At 39.6% G+C, this 21,664-nt stretch overlaps 1 protein-coding gene across 1 annotated transcript; it reads right to left on the bottom strand.

Moving 5' to 3' along the window:
* Positions 1–2,161: 2,161 nt before the first annotated feature.
* Positions 2,162–7,107, bottom strand: FIBIN (fin bud initiation factor homolog). Its single transcript, XM_075188004.1, has one exon. It carries the CDS (start codon positions 6,685–6,687, stop codon positions 6,070–6,072), a length of 618 nt encoding a protein of 205 aa, XP_075044105.1. The 5' UTR covers positions 6,688–7,107; the 3' UTR covers positions 2,162–6,069.
* Between the last annotated feature and the right edge of the window lie 14,557 nt (positions 7,108–21,664).

Genomic DNA, 21,664 nt, shown 5'->3' on the forward strand with positions numbered 1-21,664 from the left:
GCTACGCCGCCAGTGGACGTGACCAACATGCATGGGGGCGTTGCTATAATTTTAGACAGTACTTGGCTGCTCTCCAACTCTTCCTATCCACATCATATACATGGGGCAAGCCACCTCAGGCATACAGTGCAGCATGCTGGAAGGGGGTTTCCAGACACTAGAAACCCCCCCTCAGTTTGCCTATGCTAGCCAGGTATAGTTTCAGCTTGTGGGCTATATCATTATCATATACTGGGCATATTGGCCAGTACATTTGGGGCTGCACGATATGGTGCTCCCTCAGGACTGCATAATATGCTCGTATGATAGTATGTCAGGGGTGATGAGCGAAGTGTTTGATTTGAATCATTGCCAGTTAATTTTTACCCTGTATCCTTAAATGTGGGCACCAAATCGTGTACATGGCTGTAATGATGGCAGTTTTCCCTGAGTACCACTGCAGTAGAACATGTAACAGCGACTGCATAAGTTCCTTCTAGATATGCAGTATAGCTTTCACACATCCTGGTTTCAGGCCCAGATTTGTAGATAGGAACAGCCCATCAGCCTGTAAAAACTGTTCAATGCTCAATTTTGTGCTGCAGAGGGGGCAAATTTAATTAAAATGTACAGATAGATTGAATTGGGAGGGAAGGCTCGCTCTATCCCAACTGAAAAAAAACAATGTAAAAATAAAGCTGCTTAGAATGTGTCACATCCATAATTAGGCAGCATTTTCCTGGCATGTTAAGCAGACAAAAAAAAAATTTGTTTATACGTTTTGCATTGCAACATGGTTTATCTATGCTGGATTTGCTCCCAAATGAAGCCCACAGTGTCTGTGACATGGTTGATTTTGGAGCAATGACCTTTAGAGCAATGGAGAGTGAGATTGGGTGCAGCACAGCGCGATTGGCCTTGCGGACAATGAGTTTAGACTCGCACTTCTCTGGCATCCATGCTAAACAAAAAATACATTAACATTCCTTATACGTGACAGCCATTAAAGCTCCTCATTCACACATTAGTTTAAAAAAATGTGAACAGATATCATTCTGAAAGAGAACATGTCACTATGTTTGTTTATATTAGTTTACAATAGAAATGTTTTGGCAAAAATAACACTGAACAGTCAGAGCTATGTAATTTACCATCCCTTTTAATGTGTGTCAGGTTTTCGGCAAATTCTTACCGATTTAGAACCCTTGACTTCTCACATGGAGGAGCCTGTCGTACAGACCTCTGCCTAGGTAAAGTATCTGTATGCTGTATACGTTACTTACCAGAAGCTCTCCATGGCAAACTGTGGGAGGAAGATATTTTTTGCTAGCCACAGATTTCTATCAGCCTATAATAACTTAAATTAATTTAAACTACATGGGGTATATTTACTAAACTACGGGTTTGAAAAAGTGGAGATGTTGCCTATAGCAACCAATCAGTTTATAGTTTTCATGTATTTAGTACAGTCTACAAAATGACAGCTAGAATTTGATTGGTTGCTATAGGCAACATCTCCACTTTTTCAAACCCGCAGTTTAGGAAACATACCCCCAGGCCTCTTTGAGTCCTAAGTGGTCCTAATTCTGAATATACTTCAAATTTCCACTTATGATGGGTCACATTTAGAGGGATATCTATCAATATATAAGGTGTTTTTCCTATAAAAAAAATTGTTTACCAAAATTATAGTCTCTACTATTTTGCTTAACTACAATACATGATGTAGTATGTTTTCACGGAATTATCTTGATTTACATCCTTATTTGTTTGAACTGGAAAAACTTACTGCACTCAAAGAAAGATATATAAATATTTATAATGGTGTTATCGTTTCATTGTCCTGAAAAATCACACTGAAGGACTATGCCTCCAGATTTAAACAATTCCTTTCGATGAAACGTGCCTTATTTTAATTGTTCCATTACTTTGTTTCCTGTGAAATTTTGTTTTCAGTTCTATCTTGTAATTTTTTTGTTTAAACCGGATTTTACAATGGACACCAATATTTTTAGACCATTTGTATATGCTGGCCCCCTTGTTCGCTAAAGACTTTTCACAGTTTTCTAAATAGCCTGGGAAAGGAAATTACTTCAAGGCACAGTCAGTCGTCAAATCTAAGAGTAAAATTTAAGCTGATTATTTAAGAGCTTGATAAACATAAATTACTTGATAACAGCACTTATATTCAAGCTTCCTTTATTATAAATGACCCACATTTGTAGATGTGATTTCACAAGAAATAATGGTGGGTTGCTCAATTTATTTACAGTTACAGTATCAAGAACTTCAAGCATTTTATAAAGATTTTAACTTTTGCCTTTGTCATTAAGAACAGATATATTAATATATGATATATTTAAGCTAGCAAAAGTGTAATTTAAACAATGCAATATTATAGTCCGTCATTAACATAGAAAAATGTAAAAAAAAAATACCGTCCAACTACTAACAGATTTGTGTTCTCAGTCACTTAAAGCTGCAATCCACATTTTATTTTGTACCTTAGTAACATTAAACTGATAATACTGTTTCAAGATGTTCTCATATAAAACAATCTTCCTTTGGCAAAGCTGTTCCTTTTAGGTTACTTATATGGCTGCTACTGCAAAATAATCCTCATTTGTGTTTTAGCTCTCAAGCTTGTTCTTGAGGAGAGTGTAACCAGACCTCTATGTCTGAACCAGTTCATTCAGGAAGTTCTTCTGTGATCACATGATTGCAGAGGAAGGGGGAAGCAAGTGGGGGATTGTGCTATAAACATGTATGGTATTATATGGAACCATGTCATGTAATAGTATGGCACGTAGCAAACTGTAAGTGATTAATAGCAGCTTGAATAAAAAAAATAAGAATAATAGAACAAAACAATATGTTTCTTACATGTAACCGGAAAACACTCAATATTTTCTCATGGGTTTGTAGCTTTAAGTGTTAGGTTGCAGGACAAAATACTCATTTAAACAGTATGCAAAGGAAGACAGGGAAACAATCACATATCATATAAAAGGACAATCACATTCATAAATCTTCAATGGGGAACATTATAAATTGTAAAATAAGCATGTGATAGGTGTTGAAGATGGGTACATCATCAACATTTTCTTTTTCTTTTTTTTTTTGTATTATGTTTTGTTTTGTGTTTTATATGGGATCAGATTGGGCTTATTCAAGTTATCTTGTTGCACTGAGAATAAGTGGGAGGTCTTATTAAAAAAAAAAAAAAGACTCTGAGATACCCTTTTACGTTTCTTACACACATTGTTCTGATTAATTTATCTTTCTACATAAGTACAGCATGCTTGCCAACTTAAATGATCTTGGAGGGGTGGTCAAGTGGCAAGTGCACTAGGGGTGGAAGGTGATTGACAAATCTTGTCATTTGACCCCACCTCCATGGCAAAATTCCACGTGTCATTGTGCCAAAATTGTGCAAATCATGCCATTGAGGCTCCTGTTTTGCCCACTTCACTATGAAGTGGGCAGGATCTGGGAGAAAGGCCTGCACTCTCGGAGGACAGGGAGAACTACCCGGAATTCGGGAGTCTCCAAGACATTCTGGCAGAGTAGGCGAGTGTCCAGTACAGTTATATTTGTGTTTCAATTATTCTCATTTAAGTTTTTGGATTATGCTGATATTCTTTTCTCATTTTGAAGTTGTGGTGGACTATTCTGTAATGTTTGGTACAATGCATGCTGGCATATCAAATGACTTGGGATAGTTTTTGCCCATATACAAAAAATATTAAATCTTCTTTTATTATCAAATCTAAAGTCACGGAGTGCTATCTTTATTCCTTGGTTTGGCTGCAAGACAAACCTATTAGATTGCTTTGTGGCTTTTAAATAGCAAAATGCTTATAAATCTAAGGAGATACATCTTCATCAATCACTCCAGTGTTTATTGCAACAAGATTCCTAATCTGCATGACTCATGTGCTTGTATAAAATGTATGGCCAGTAACTCCTTTATAGCTATTAAAAGAGGAATATATGAACTTGTCTTGGAGTTAAATGATACAACTAATTTTAAAGGAGTATTAGACACAACTGGAAAATCCTGCATGGTGTGGTCCTTGGACATACACATGCTACATTGTTTCTATTTACATATAAAAGAGAAATATGACAAAAGGTTGGGTGAGGAGAGGTGGTTGTCCATTTATTCATGTGTTCCTCCATTTGCTCAGGACAGAACCTGCAATTTAGCTCTCTCTGCATGCTAATTGTACAGTAACTTCCAAGCTGAGTGTCAGACTGTGCTATGCTCTCTCCAGGGCTGGCTTCCTCCATACAACGTCCCTGGTTCACAGGAGCTTGGAATAGATGATAGTACAGTTAGGAATTTGGATGCAGTATCTAACAGTTACAGTGCTTGCACACAGTGCATTCAATTACAGGTGATCCCCTGGGTGAATGATCTGTATAGTGTAACAAACAAACAAAACGTCAAATCCCTAACTTAAACTCTGTATAACATGTTGTCTATTGAAATGTTATACTCTAGACAGCCATGAAAAACATATTCCTAGACTGCCTTAACTTGCTAAATGTGTCTGCTGTTGGTGCATTTGAGGGTTTTGTTTGAGGAAGATTATTTCATTCAGTCTAACAAAGTCATTTCAGGCATCTTTAGGGAGGTTCAATACCCAAAAATATATTTGGCGCTCACATATTATTACAATGAAGAAAATGCACTTTGCAATGACACAATTATCATTACTTCATTTATGGTAAATATAGTTTTCAGTTACTGTGCTTATGACAGCAGCATATAAAGAATGAATTGATTTGATACTTTATTATGATTTAAAAATCAGATACTTTGAACATCTGCTTGGGCATATAGACAGCCAGATATACATAATACCGAAGAGTTTAGGGACCTGTTTAGATGAGATTCTGTGATTCTTATGCATGTTTAAGCACTTTTTGTGCATAGAAAAAAATGCCTGTAATGCATTGTAAAATGCTTCCAAAACATGTCATGGTTTTATATCAGAATTGCTACTGAGTTGTTTACATGGGCTTTTTAAAATTTATATTGTTATGTTTTTTTATGTTATGTTGAGTTTTGGAAACTTATGACGTGACTATTTCCCTGCTTTTATTCTTGATGTTCCTTCTATTTTTTTTTGTTTTACAGAAAGCATAAAAATAAATGCATTGTAAGCGCTTTCTGTGCATTTTTCACTTCTGTCACTCTCTAATAACTATAAAACACAGCAAAGAAATATACACATAAAACTCATACAACAAAATACACTAACAAAGCAGAAGTTTGGTAAATGCAAGATACAAAAATGGACCAGAAATGGAAGTAACTATGAGTACATTATGCATTTAGTTTTAACATAGTAACAAGCATGCATTTTAAAAAATGCTCATGTAAAGAAGCCATATTATAAATGAATTGGAGGCATTTAGCATATAGAAAACAAGCTTCTTTTTTTTAAATACAAAAAAAAAACAATATTAGATTGCTTCTTATGTACAGCATACCCATTTACATTGACGCAGCAATATTGATAAAATAAATAAAATGAACTGGAATAAATGTATGTATCATACAGAACATGTTCAAATCCTGATCTGTAGAAAAATAGATTTTCTATATAAGTTAACTCAATAAAGGCTGGAGACCTCCTTTTGGTGACAAAACAATGATGACACCTGGCTCTGCCATCATTTCAAGGGACTGAACGTTTCAGGAATCAACCAAAAATGTTGACATAGAATGCAACTATTTAAATATATAAACAATGCATATATTGATTTACAATGCATTTTTATTACTTCCTGGTAAAGTATTTGGATGATGTCATTGTTTTCTTGAATCCCTTCATTGCCCTAGGTCTGCAGTGCCCCGCATAGCAGTTCTGACTGTAATTTGAATGGGTTAAGTGCCAGATTGCAACATTGTGTCAACTCTGATAAGAGAAAGTCCTTCTGATATGTAGGGTCATACAAATATCTATTAAATAACTCAGTATTTGCTACATGAACAGCATTGGTCAGAGCTCTATTTTGTTTTCAGAATATCTTTAGGATGGTAAGAATTTGAGCAAAGGGACTCCAGGTTTAAAGGTTTCAAACTTTCATATACTCGTTTTTCAGTCTGCTTAGTCTAGCACCGTGACTTCGAATAGTTAAAGAAAGCAGTTCGTGTTTATCCCTCAGTCCCAGAGAGACGTCTAGAGTTTCCTTGAGCACGGCTCTGGTGTGGATCATCATATCCACAAAGTCGTCATTTAACCCTTTCATCTCGTTCTTCTCGATTTCCTGGCTCTGCTGAAATTTTAACTCTAGCTCCGTCAAGGACTTGTCTGAGTTGGAGAAGGCTTCGCTGATCTGGGATGACTCCCTTCCCAGATATTTTCCATAGCTCTCCTCTCCCTCCAAGTCATAGGATATGCTTTTGCTGATGCTTTCAAGTACTCTTTCTGCATCCTCTATCTGCCTTTTAATTACTATGAATTCTTCCTTTAAGGAGAGAGCCGGTCCGTCTCCCTGAGCACATGTTCTCTCATCCGTCACTTTGAACAGCATCTGACACTTTTCTGGGTCATCATTCTCCTCATAGTCCCCATCAGGTACAAAGTAATGATGCAAAGACCCATTGGACATTTCTGGGTGGAGAGGTCCATTATAAAAACAGTAGCACAGGTTGAAGAAAATTCCAAACCACACGATCTGAACTCCTGTCATTGTGATGGGCAATTATTTGTACCACCAGCAGCTATGTATAATAGTGGCTGTCAGCGTGGGTTCACTCCAGCAATAGAATTATAACCTCCAAGCAATGTACAAGCACGGATATCCCCCTTGACGTCTGGATCCACCCTTTACATTCCACAAGTTGATGATATTTACAACACAAAATGAAATATTATCTTGTGATCTCCAGACATCCAGAGCTTTGAGAGTGCAAATCTGCTTGAATCAAGTGCTTCGTAGTTTGCAGACAGAATATTGTCTGCATTCAATCTGTGCGAGAGACAGTGAGAATACAGAGAAGAGATCATAAGTAAATACAGCAGACTCCAGTGCCTTCTCTGGGAGCAGCAGGAGTAACACAGCTTGTCTGTGGTGAGCAAGATTGCTCTCTTCTGCTGCATACTACTATACTATTTCAACATCTGGGCTGCTATTGCCAAGTTTTTTTTTTCCTTTTTGGCTAATGATATGCTTTAGAAGAGGTATCTGTTCTCAAATTACAGCACAATTTCGTCACTGTAGGAGCCAAAAAAACAGTTTACAGTAGAATCCCTTCCGTAGGTCCTAACTATTAAAGCTGCATTAAGTATTTTTTGTTCCTTCCTGCTGAACAAAAAAAAATATTTTTTAGGCAAACCCAGCAGTGCACATCTACCAATGCCTCTAGACTAGATTGAAACATTTACATCTGCAGTTTAAGAGTTACCAAGGATAGCACGTGTGACGACTATAAATAAACATCAGCTATTACTGGTGCCTAGTTCCAAGGTGTAATTTCAAAGCTTCTTTCCAGTCCTTAGCTGGGAAAAAAAACCAATATTTATATGACATGAAAATATTGCCTTGTGCTTTTCTCTGGAAGATGGTAAGAGAAATGACATTTTATGGAAGAACCCTTAAACAGTGTAATTTGTTTCAGAAACTAAATTTTGCCTTGCTGTTCTCTTGGCTATCATATGAAGGAATATGTCTGAAAATGGAATAGGAGAGAAAATCAGTGTAAAACTATAGCTGAACTTCAATGTACAACAGTAGTGGAGATAGTTACAACTAGAGATGTTCACTGACCCCCCTGTTCTGGTTTTGGTTTTGGATCTGGATTAACTTTGTGTTTTGGTTTTGGTTTTGGCAAAACCGCCCTCGTGTGTTTTGGTTTTGGATCTGTATCTTTTAGAAAAAATGCTAAAATCACATAATTTTGCACTTTTTCTGTTCCTACATTATTATTACCCTCAGTTTCAAGTCATTTGCAGTCAATTTTGACCACCTCACAGGTCACAATATTATTTTCATACACTTTGAAACAAAGACTGCAGCGACCTGGCTGGATGCTAAGTGACAAAGCAATGACTCAAACACACGACAGTTCCTAGCACATCTAGGAAACATTGGCACAGAGCAGTGGCAGAAAAGAAAAGTGGTGCAAGATGGAATTGCCCTTGGATCGCTCTACCCGTTCCTTGGATAACTGGGGTAATTCTACAGCCAATACATGGACAGAGTGAAGTGGGCGGTCATGTACAAGGAGACCCTCAAAGGTGGGATAGGGATCCCGGATATCCCCACCCTGCTGCGAGCCTTCTTTGTCTGTAACTGCATCCGCAGAACTCTTATTGAAAAGAACATTTGATCTGCTGGGAAGTCCATGTTTCACTTTTTCCTCATGCCTCTTTGGAGGTCCCTTGGTTGGGACAAGTGGGCCAGCTCCTTCCCTTACAACTGGACTACACCTTGGTTTTACCTGGATGTTGGGTAATTTGTGAGAGAGCACCATCTGGAGGGACTTAAACCAGACTTGTGGAAGCCAAAATGTGTCCACAAGCTCATCAGAGCTAAAGACATTATGGAGTCTGTTCCAGGGCTCTCTGCTGCAGCAACAAAACACGTGTGGGAGAATGCGGCCTCTAAGAGGCTAACAGACACAAAGACATTGCATATATGGCTATACAGGGAGGTCTGCCTCTCAGGACATTCATGCACTCCCGGAACCTGTGCTGTAATGTCCACTGCCCCTTCTGCATCACCAGAAGGGAAACAGCACAGCATATTTTTTGGGACTGCTCTACTGCATAGTCACTGTTGCAGTGGGGCACATGAACTTAAGGACAGTGTGCCCAGAAATTGCCTTTCATACCATTTGGTATTTTATGGATTATTTCCTGGGACCCACACCATTGGGGCAATCCAGGAATCCTGGTGCCTTACAAACTGCTTTAAGGATGCTATTTGGCTTGCCAGGAATCGCCTCATCTTGAAAAGGGAGAAGATGACCATCCAGGACTGTCGCAGGCTGATTCACAGTCCTGAGGAAGATGAATAATTTTCTGTCTCTGTCTTCTTCTTCTCCTCCTATGTGTCTTTTTATTCAATAAAACCTTGGGCTTGTGTCTCCCCTTCCTTACCCCCTCCAACCCATTTCCCCATTACTGTTTTAAGTTTTGTTGAAGGTCTTGCATTAATTTATGCACCCTTCCCTATATTTGTGTCTGTCTCAATAAAGCTTCAGTCTTCTGTCTACTGCTGTGAATCCATTTTGATAACACAGTACAATGTGACTACAGATTTACACCAAGCATGTAGCCATAATATTTGTATTTCAGCAATGACAATTAGCAATGGAGCTCTCCTCTTTGTGTGTTACCTATATAACACCGTACACTTTGACTGCAAATTCAGAAGACCAAGCCTGTCAGCCTTAGTATTTGTATTTCAGCAATGACAATTAGCAATGGAGCAATGAAGCTCTCCTCTATGTGTGTTACCTGTATAACACAGTACAATGTGACTGCAGATTTACCCCAAGCCTGCCAGCCCTAGTATTTGTATTTCAGCAATGACAATTAGCAATGGAGCAATGGAGCTCTCCTCTTTGTGTGTTACCTATATAACACTGTACATTATGGGACTGCAGATTTAGAAGACCAAGAGTGCCAGACCAGATTAATTCTTTCTATTTCAGCAATGACAATTAGCAATGGAGCAATGGAACTCTCCTGAGTTTCACTGTAGACTTTGAAGAACACTGCTACCACCTCCTCTTTCTAGTCTACCTATGACGCAATCCAACTGCTCTATAGACTGTCAAGAACTGTGCTACCCCTTCTGTGTCCCTGTGTGAAATGGCGCTGGATCGCCGTGGAGGGCGATCCTTATAGAATCCAAAACTCGCAAGATTCAAGATCCGACGACGTAACAATGATGTTTTGCCTCGTTTTCAATTTCCGAGGGTGCGTGAAGCTGTCTCGGCTCGGTACTCGGATCTGCTAAGTTCGGGTGTGTAGGGTTCTCGGGGAACCGAGCCTGAGCATCTCTAGTTACAACACATTTGGAGAACATCACTTGATTTTTCACATTTTAAAAGGATTGTTGACCCTTTTAACTGCTCCTCATAAATTCTGAAGCACAGAACTGACATGACAACTTGTACACTCCAAATGTTGAAGACTTTTAGGTTTTGTGACACAACAGAAACATAGACACATAGAATTTAATGGCAGATAATAACTACTTGGCCCATCTAGTCTGTCCAGATTTTCTCCTATGGTAATCTCAAACCCTATTTGATCCTTAGTTTTTCTAAGGATATCCTTATGTCTATTCCAAGCATATTTAAATTGCTCTACTGTATTAGCCTCTACCACCTCTGATGCAAGGCTATTCCACTTATCCACTATCCTTTTTGTAAAGTAGCTTTTCCTCAAATTTCCTTTCAACCTACTTCCCTCCAGTTTCAGGGCATGTCCTCGCGTTCTAGTATTTCTCTTCCTTTGAAGAATGTTTCCCTCCTGTACCTTGTTAAAACCCTTGATATATTTGAAACTTTCAATCATGTAACCCCAATAGAGTAGATGGAGGGGTGAGACATAAATTTGTGGGGATTAACTAGTCATAGTAAACGCCTACCAATAATGATTCATTTTCAAATAATACTTGCAAAAAAACCCTAATATTTTTTAATCCTAGTTGAAAACAATAAATGAAAAATACAGACCCATTATTATCTCTGTATTGCAGTGGTACCCAGACCTTTGTAACCTGGGGTCTACTTTTTGTACAGCCTTGTATATGTTGATCTACCAACTCATTTATTGGGCCTAAAGCCCGAAAAGAGGAAGGTTCTGGTGTAACCGATTCAATTGAGGTTATGGATTTCAAGGCGCTTGTACCACACTGACCAAAAATCTGCTGCTATTGTCTTACCCAGCACATTTTTGGAGAGAAATAGCCCATCACATTGCAATCTACACATATCCCCCCATCTTTAACGTAGTCCTGCCATGGACAAAACGCGTTGGTTACCTGCTGACACCTCAAAAGCACCATCTGCAAGTCTGTCAAAGCCAGAGCATCAATACAGAGACCCGGAAGCAGTGTGTTCAACTACATACCGGAAGCAGAGCGCAGTGGAACGCAAGCCGCATCCACAGCGCTGGGAGCCGCTCACAACACACCAATGTAAAGGAGTGCAGAAACTAAATACAAACTGCTCTTATAAGATCAATACAAAAGAGTAACTAGTACTTTAATCCCTCATACAACACCTACTAACACCCGCACATCACCACACATAAACGCATTCACCCAGCCATCTACCACTCCACACATCAACAACGCATACATCCAGCACCACACACAGGAGCTATAATCACTACCAACACACAGCACCACATACTCAAAGCTGCAGTTAACACATATACTTGCTTCAGTTATGGGTGTATTTTCAAGGACTATAAACTAATGAGCTATACTCACAAACCAGGAGCTATAAACACTCGAAACACAACCCACACCAATAATACACAAAAATAGCTGTATACCACAACCAGAGCTATAGACATGCAAAAGAGCTATAACTGCAAATACCACTTAATGGCTATAAACCACCAACTACCAGCAATTAAAGAGTATACTGTCTATTTGCATGCCTCTTCCTCCCTATAACTCCCCCATACTTCTTTCAGTACAGTAGCATGAATCCAACACAACCGTAAATGGACTACTAAGAACTTGAAGGAAAAACAAAACAAAATTCAAGTGCTTATAACCATACTCCCACTATCTTTATCTATTCCACACACAGCACCATCTCACCAAAGGCTCAGTTGCGCCACAGCAGAACTCACACAAGAGAAAGAATCTACAGGAACCAGAACGCCTGGAATACCTGTAAAGGCAGCAATCAATACAACAAAAAACCTACACATCACAACCGCAGATGTCCAAGGTGGACCCCCAAATAGGGATCCCTACTCCCTCCACCCATCTGTAAAAATGACATATTGCATTGTAATATCCCCCCACATTGCAAACATTATAGTGCAGCAATTTTCTCAAATGCAATCCAACTTTTGTACTTAGACCCCAAATATTCTAACTGTATATTGTGTAGATTACACCCACACTGTCAGCCATGTGTTACACAGAGACCCTAACCCCATCTACTGACAATCATTGTTTTACACAAAGGACCAACATTTTGGCTGGACTTACGATTGAGACTAACATTGACCATAACCATACCACTTGTCTATTGTATCATCATCATCTATTTATATAGCACCACTAATTACACTGTGCTGTACAGAAAACACACATCATTCCCTGCCCCATTGGGACTTACAGTCTAAATTCCATAAAATACATACATACACCTACAGACTAGGGTCAATTGGAGCACCCAGAGGATACCCATGCAAATACGGTGAGAACATAAAAACTCCTCACAGCTATGGCCATGGTCAAGAATTGAACTCATAACCCCAGTACTGTGAGTCAGAAGTGCTAACCTCTAAGCCACCATGCTGGCCCAATATAGTTTGCAGTTTACTTTTCCTGGGGTAAATACAGTAATACATATAAAGTGGGATATTAGAGAAAAACATTATAACAAACTTGAATGAAGTAGTACATTCGCTAATAACTGGCATATATACATGTATTTTAAAATGTTTGCAGCTATGCAGTGCAGTTGTCATCTCATCCTAAGCCATACTTACATTTTAGAGTTTGTAAAGTTTATGTAATGCATCTAATGCATTACATACAGAAATCAGTCATCCACAATGAGATAGGAGATATGAGCACACACTCTTTAGCATATGAAATATTAAAGTGGGCTGTAGTATTTTCCATTCATCTCATAATATGTCTGCCCAAGGCATCAGCTGCAGATGTACACGTGATGGCTTTTCCAAGTGTTCCGAACTCGTTTTAAGTTTAGCTACTGTAAATCCCCGTCTTGTGCACTGAATTTTGGAAATCTGTATGTATAAATTGCAAAACCTTTCGTGAGAGCTTAGCAACTACTAGTTCATATGTCAGCATACAGTAAATGATAAAAACCTGTCCCTGAAATCAGAATATATCTGCAAATGACATCAAGTGAAAGCATAATTTCCAGGCCAAGCAGAGAATTTATTCATCTTTATGGGGAAACTCACTGTTAAAGCAAAATCTAAAAGCACTTTTATGAATGGCAATAAATGTCTGCTCTAAAAGTGTAATTCTGAGATAAGCTTCTCTACTTGTCAAATGATACTAACACAGCACATTTTAGGCCTTCACTGCTAACACACATTTTCACCCGGAGATGAGCCTATTTTGGTAATTTTGTCATAGCTTTCTGAATAGCTGTAGGTCTCCCAATAAGGATGGCATCCTATTTGTTTAGCTTGACTTAGTGTACATATGTGCTAGGCAGGGGCGGATCCACACTATTGCTATACCCCGGGTGATTTTAGGGGGGAGGGGGGCGATTTAGGCCCCGCCTCCTTTCTAATTTCTAAGGCTGCCGGCGGCTGCACAGGTCCGCTCGGCAGTGACAGTGTGCTGCCCCGCTGCTCTGATTGTGTTTAAAGCACAATCAGGGCAGCACACTGTCACAGCACTCTTGAACGGACCTGCACAGTGTGCAGCCACCGGCAGCAAGCCCCTGCTAGGGGGGGCGATCACCCCAATCGTCCCCCCTGGATCCGCCACTGGTGCTAGGTGTATAAACAAGCACCTAATATCTTTAGTATCTTGTTTGTGGGACAATATGGAGATGTCCATTCAAGCAGAGAATCATCTCTACTTCAGGAGTCTTTGGTCATTGTCCAGGATTGCATGTTTAAATTATGACAGCACCTTGCCTCCCTAACATTGCTCCTCCTTCTCTCCCAAGCTGGGAACAGCTGACACTTCTTTACCATTGAAAAATCATGGAAAGGGTCAGGGGAAGGCTGTCAAAGTTTAGCTTCCGGGGCAAGACTCTACTGAGCAGCCTATTAGGAACATTTTGAAGACAAAAAAATGAAGGTGGCTCAGTGACCCAGCCCAAGGTAGCCCACTATGGGACTGGTCTGGGGGTCAGATGCCCCCTGCCACCCAAACCAGCCTGCCACTGGAAGGGGTTAACTCTCAGAGATTCTATTCATCAAGGAGACAGATCCCTTTCGCTACCATTATAGTGCATATTGATCTATAAGGTACCGTAGCAGAGATCCAGGTGACTACCAAGCAACGGTTAGAAGAGGACACAGGTAATGAAAAGCAACAACCCAGTCAGCCCCAAATTTTTCCAATTTGGGGTATGTAAGCTATCTGGTACCTACCTCAGGTGGAGCCTACAGAATTAATGAGACATGGGGGGATATTTACTGCAGGTTTGAAAAAGTGGAGATGTTGCCTATAGCAAACATTACGATTCGAACTGTCATTTTGTATAATGCACTAAATAAATGATAACTAGAATCTTTCTGGTTGCTATAGGCAACATCTCAACTTTTTGAAAGCCACAGTTTAGCAAATATACCCCTAGGTGTCAGATCCCTACAACACTGTTAGAGAATAATGAGGACAAGCAGATGGGATCAGCAAGTAGAACTGCTGGGAAGCAGCATATATGAAGTGGGTAAGCAGCATTTCTTGGAAGTATTGCAAATGCATCGCTTGGGACTTAACCCGACCAGAGACTAAGTGAGTAAGAGTCCAAACTAAGGGGCTAGTGGCTCACCTCCATATTGATATTGTTGATATATATATATTGCCGTATTGCATTGAATTATTGCATTGCATATTAAATATATTGTTGTGTCTTCCCTATTGTCTTTACTTGTGTGTTCTGCGAACCCTAGGTACTGGGTGTATAGGGTAAATTTTGGCTCTAACATCCTTGTTTTGTGATAGTCACAACTGATCAGCAGACAATAAATATAAAGGGGCTGTAAAGCTAGAATGCTTATTTTATAATTTAGTTAACATTCGCAATGGCACTAGACATGGTTGCCCTCTATCTCCATTAGTTTTTGCATTGATAATTGAACCCCAGGCAGCTGCAATTAGGGCATCACAAAACGTTGAAGGAGTAAAGGTGAGAGACTCCAGTTATAAAAGGGATGTAGTTGAAATGGCGAGAATGAAAATGTTGACATTCAGAATGTTGACATCATACTGTTGACAATAAGAATGATGACATGTCCATTATGCCGCCACAGTTAAAATGCCGACAGTTGAGAGTTTGTAATGTCAATTGTTACAATGTCAACAGAAAGGATTAACTTTAAAGCGGCAATGCGACAGCCGCTGACACTTCCGTTGGTCGGCACTACATTAAAAATAATTTCTTTTTCTTTTTTTTAAAAAAAACAACTTTGCTCCCCCCCCTTCCCAAACAGCTTCAACAACCATAGTGCTGCCAACATATTATGGTACCAGCAAAATAGGGGGCTAAAAAACGTGCGTCCCCAAATTTCATTAATTCTAGCATTAGGTTTTGCCAGTCGGGGCTGGTGGCACTGTAGCAGGGGAACCTAGGGAGATGGTTTCCACACAAAAATGTGGACTTCCCCCTCAAGGGTACCCATCCTTGTGCTGACAGCACTATGCCTCTTCCTACACACCTGGGCAGTAGATGTGGGGTACTAATAATAAATCAAATTAAATTTACAGTAATATGAAATCATTTTGTTCCTGGTGCACTACAGGTCTCAGCTTGTAGTACTGCAAGCACCAGCATACCTATGGCTGCCAGGGCCCACTGGGACCTGTAGTGCACCAAGACAAAATGCAAATGAAACACACACCCCTATTTTAAAAATAACTTTATTTGAAATAAATAAAAACACCCTTTGAAATACTCACATACATCTAAGGTCTTCATCTGAAATAGATCCAAATATCCATGCTTGTCCAAGAAATTAAAGCAATATACATCCAGGGACTTCCTGTTTTAAAAAAAATAAATCGTCAAACAGATCCACTGGATCCTTGCTTGTCAAAAAGAACATTTAGCACAACGCTAAACAGCCCTTCTATGAAGAGCTCCCGATACGTAATGATCTGTATTTGTTGCACTGCTTCTATTTATAACATGGGGATTTCCCACTGCTTGAACTCAAACGACGGAGGGAAATCCCCATGTCATAAATAGAAGCAGTGCTCATTATTCGCCAGGAGCTCGTTAGAGCTAGTTTAGTGTTCTGAAAAATGTTTTTTAATTTTTCCAAGCAAGGATTGTTTGGATGTATTACAGATGAAGACCCCTGGATGTAGATGAGCAATAAATATGGTGAATGAGGGATGTTTTGGGGTGTATTTATTTAAATAAAATTAATGTTTACTTGTATGTCTGTGTTTTATTTGGTGCACTACAGGTTCCAGCAAGCACCAGCATGCCCATATAGCTAATTAATATGGCAATTGAAGGACCTGTAATGCACCATGGACAGAATGGTTTATTCCTATAACCCCACAGTAAAGCCCTTGGGGGGGAACCTGCACAGCCCATGGTGGGTGCACGGGGATCGCTTCACACCGTGACTCCAGAAGCCTGGTGAGGTTTTGGTGGCAATCACTGAACGTTAATAGGATCTACATTCATGCTCTCCAGCATTATCAGAGACTTTTAATGGAAGGTAAGCTCTGGTGGCAACAAGTTGTATGAACCGTATTGCATTGATTTTGTAGTGTGTCTCTACCTCCTACTTACATAGAGACTTATTTGCATCTTTAGTCCTACTAAGATTCTCATACTAAGCAAGTGAAGAGCTTATTGATCCGTTTTGCTATTTTGCCATTCATTTTCCTGATACACTGCAGAGTTGAAGCATATGTGGACTGATACCTTAACTGACTGGAAGCTATACTGCTTCTGTGCAAACACACACATTGAGGAGTATTGAGACTATTCTTGGTTTACATTACTGTATGAATAATTACATGCAAATTAATGTTTAGGCATTTATTATACATGTCAGCCTAAGCAGGCGTCTCATTGATTTTTATATATAATTTTAATAAATTATTAGTCTGCAGACAGAAATATTTGTGTTTATATTATATTATTTTTCATTATGTGTGTGTGAAGGTTCACATTTCGTTATCTCTTGTCAATCATATTTAACATATTCAATTAACTTTGCTGTTATTACCTGCTGTTATAAATAAAAAGTTTTAAAAAAAATAATCAATCCTGACAGGGAGTACAGGGTTTCCTGATACTGCTGGTCCACTCTGGTAGCGTAAATTGCTACGACCTTTGTTCCTATGGGTAAGATCACTTGAGTGGATATGCAAATTAAAGCTGAAGCCCTCACATCTCTCTCCACACTTTGGGGACTTCCCAGACCTCATGAACATATCAATTTACTTACGACCCCTAGGTTTGCATTGAAAATATGGGACACATGTATATCTAAATTTAAACAGTCAACTACAATTTCACCAATCATCCCCATATGGGATAACTCCAACTTCCTTCCAGGGTGTTCACTTGGATTCTCAGAATTCTGGCCAAGCAAAGACATTAAATGCATAGCTCACCTTAATGATGGAGCACAATTTGAATCAATGGAAAACCTCCAAAAGAAATACCTCCAAATGAACACGAGAGACAGACAGGGTCTCAGACATTTCACCCACTCACTTCCACCACAAGAAGCATTTCAACCCCACAACCCCTCAAGTTGCATATGTAGTCTTCTCAGACGGGGCATAATATCTTCAATTTACAATATGTTATTAGATTCAACATCAGAGCTCCACTATAGACATGAGTATGATTGGGAGATTGGCCTTGAGCCCCCTCTGGAAGAAGATTATTGGGAGAAGGTCAGAGAAAGAATTTCCCACTCTTCAATATCGATACTGATCAAAAAATGGCTTACAAAGTATACTATCGATGTTACTATACCCCCAGCAAGCTGAACAAAATGTTCTCCGGCACTGAACCCTCATTTTGGAGGAACTGTGGCCACAGGAGAACTTTCTACCACATATGGTGGACTTGTCCCAAGATATCTCTGTTCAGAGACAAGTTCCACAGACTCCTCAATTCTATAACGTAATGGTCAAGCTCTAAAGACCCATGGATCTTTCTTCTTTATTATCCTCCCCAAACTCTAAGTACTCCATAAAATTGAATTCACACCTACTAGCAGCTGCCAAATTAACTATTGCACCTCATCAGGCAAGTTGCATGGAAGGAAAAAAAAAACATTTACCATTTCCAAGACAGACCTGAGGGTAAATGTATCAAACTGCAAGTTTCCGGTGGGTTTGAAAAGTGGAGATGTTGCCTATAGCAACCAGTCACATTCTAGCTTTCATTTTGTAGAATGCACTAAATAAATGATAACTAGAATCTGACTGGTTGCTATAGGCAACATTTCCACTTTTCGAAGATGCCGAAAACTCGCAGCTTGATACATTTACCCCCAGATCTCTTTGCTCATGTTTTGGACTCCATGGCTTTCTATAGAGGAAAGGTACATCCGTCCTATGACCATCACTACTCCTCATCGCACTGAGCCTCCTCTGATCTTTCTATTCTCCTTGTCTATGTCACTCAGATTCACCAGCCCCCACCAATGTAAGCCATGTGAATACCTGTTCTGTACTACAGAGCTGATTGTATCTAATTCATGAAGCTACAACTGTATTCTAACATTGAGCAACGGAAATAAAGAACTCTGCCTAAAGATAAATACATTGCTAAAAGGCAGAGAAGCCAAGAAGAAGGTCCACTGTATATAGTAAAAGTTGCATGAATGCATGTACAAGTTAAAATATAGCTGTGTGCAGGTGGATACAACTTTAAAAATCAGGACCATATGGGAGACTATTTGTGGATCTCTCCACAGATTAGCACTTTTATAACAAAGCAGAGATCTATTGGTAATTTGGAACATGTGCTGACCAGGTCAACAGAACAAGTAACTTTAGTTGATTATGTGTCTACATTGCTGTGCATGTTTACATTTTATTCAAGTGTCATAAAGCCATACTTGCCAACTCTCCCGAAATTCGGATCAGTCTCCCGGACTCCTGGGAGAGCTGGCATTACTCCAGCATCTCAAAATTAACTTGCTAAAATGACGCGATTCACTGGGAATCGCATCATTTTGGCCCCGCCCCCCGTGAAATTCGGCATTTTACTCGAGGGGGCATGGCCAAAATGACGCGATTCACGGTGGCCCGTCCCTCCCGCCCTCTAGCTACGCCCCCCCGCCCTCTAGCCACCCCCCTCTCCCGGACGTCGCCTACTGAAAGTAGGCAAGTATGGTTAAACCTAAAAAAATATTATGATACATTGACGTAGAGGAGTGACCTGTGCTGCCTTATCTGTTCTTGAATGTCAGAAAACCTCTGTTTACCCAGAAAGTAATTCAGAAGCTGATCAGTGAGTGGTTATATTTATCAATGAAACCTACCCTGTTTGTGACAATGTACCTTAAAATCAATAATTTATCTCAGTTCAATTCCCGACCATGGCCTTATCTGTGTGGAGTTTGTATGTTTTCCCTGTGTTTGCGTGGGTTTCCTCCGGTTGCTCTGGTTTCCTCCCACACTCTAAAAAACACCTAGTAGGTTAATTAAATTGACCGTAGTCTCTCTCGGTCTGTGTGTGTTCTAGGGATTTTAGACACATGTTCTTACAAATTGCCATTCTTTGGGTTATGATGTATAGATCTGTAAGCATAAACTCCTCCATAGGCTCCCACATATCTGTTTAGCACTTATATTTATAACAGCATTGACCATTTCTGTGTGGGTTTCCTCTGTGTGCCCATAGTTCCTCCCACACTCCAAATAATTTAATTCTCTGTCATCTATTGTGTATTGGAGATCTTGACCCTTTACTTATAATGGGATATATTTCTGCATCTTACAGAAATTCACTTGTGACCTAAGCAAGGCTAAATGAAACTGAGCAGTGTTTTAAGAGAACAATGGAAACTTTAAATTACTTGTAAAATGGTAGCAGTGGACATTATTACTTTTATCGGCCATTTGTATTTTCTGGAGCATCAGCCAGCTCACAAAAATAGGTATATATTAATTTTTGGGAAGAGGGGGGGGGGGGGGGGGGGGTTAATTTAAAGACTGCGGTGTGGGCTTGTACAATGAAAGGCTCTTGGCGGATAAGTAGGCGCAGCTCCACTTAAATAAAAATTGCGGCTCCACACTGTTTAACGTTTGTAATTGACCCTGTTGATTGTTATTGTGACTAATTGAGTAGACATAGTATAGAGAATGCAAACATTGCGTTCTGCATAACAAGTAAGGAGTGATATGGCCAAAGTTTACTAGGTGAAGAGCGATCATTATCATGTGACTATTTCTAGGTGAAAGGTGCTTTTGCTGCACATAATGTACTAATACTTCAAACAAGCCCAGGGATTAGTAGTTGGTTAAACCAGCTCTTAAATGCTACAGAAATATTTCTAGCAATAAGTAAAATTACTATTAAGCCCACAACCCATTTAGAACATGTAATCAGCATGTTGAAATTCTCACATTCGGCTTTTTCTCTTGCCGTGAGCAACGCCATCATTGCTGTTCAAGAAGGTGGTGTATTTACAGACGCTAATCATTATTGTCCTAATTTCGCAGATGCTCGTTTAGGTGGTTCAGGTATAATCAAGGCTGAAGTTCTAGCATGAGCAGGCATGATTTTAAGGGGGAGGGGGGTTAGACAATTTGGCACCAGTTTCGAAAAATGCCCAAAAGATCATTTAAAGTAATTTTTGGGTTATTATTTATGCAGGCACCTTTTACCTTTGAAATGTATCCCTTAGTATAGTGTTGCAGCTATACTTACATCACTGCAGTGTGACTATAATGCATGAGACCATAAGGTACTACTGCTTGCAATTGGGGAAGTTAATAATAATAGCTTGACCCATAGCAAGCAGCATCTCTGCCTAACTGCTATAACACAGTGCAGCAGTCTCACAGACAACAACAGAGCAAAAATAAGCCCACACTCAGTATATCCCATATTATATATGGTACCAGCTGCATGGCAATAAGCCTGCCCTCGGTATATCCCATATTATATATGGTACCAGCTGCATGACAATAAGCCTATGCTCAGTATATCCCATATTATATATGGTACCAGCTGCATGGCAATAAGCCCACACTCAGTATATCCCATATTATATATGGTACCAGCTGCATGACAATAAGCCTGCCCATGGTATATCCCATATTGCATATGGTACCAGCTGCATGGCAATAAGCCTACACTTGGTATATCCCATATTGTATATGGTACCAGCTGCATGGCAATAAGCCTATGCTCAGTATATCCCATATTATATATGGTACCAGCTGCATGGCAATAAGCCTACACTTGGTATATCCCATATTGTATATGGTACCAGCTGCATGGCAATAATCCCGTGCTCGGTATATCCCATATTCCATATGATACCAGCTGCATGTCAATAAGCCTACACTCGGTATATCCCATAATTCATATGGTACCGGCTGCATGGCAATAACTCTACGCTCGGTATATCCCATATTGTATATGGTATCAGCTGCGTGGCAATATAAATGTCCATATATGTATACAAAACAAAACATCACAAACAACACCTATAGCCAGGGCCATAATTACATAAAAACAGGCAATTCATATGCTTCTCATGTGGCCAATTACAGAGCACTGTGACAACTGTAGATGAAACATTGGTTTCCA

The sequence above is a fragment of the Mixophyes fleayi genome, chromosome 10 (assembly GCF_038048845.1).
Source record: "Mixophyes fleayi isolate aMixFle1 chromosome 10, aMixFle1.hap1, whole genome shotgun sequence".
In the NCBI taxonomy this organism is placed as follows: Eukaryota; Metazoa; Chordata; class Amphibia; order Anura; family Limnodynastidae; genus Mixophyes; species Mixophyes fleayi.

Bases quoted from the DNA above. Each gene is read 5' to 3' on its own strand.
- FIBIN (XM_075188004.1), bottom strand. From the start codon at position 6,687: ATGACAGGAGTTCAGATCGTGTGGTTTGGAATTTTCTTCAACCTGTGC.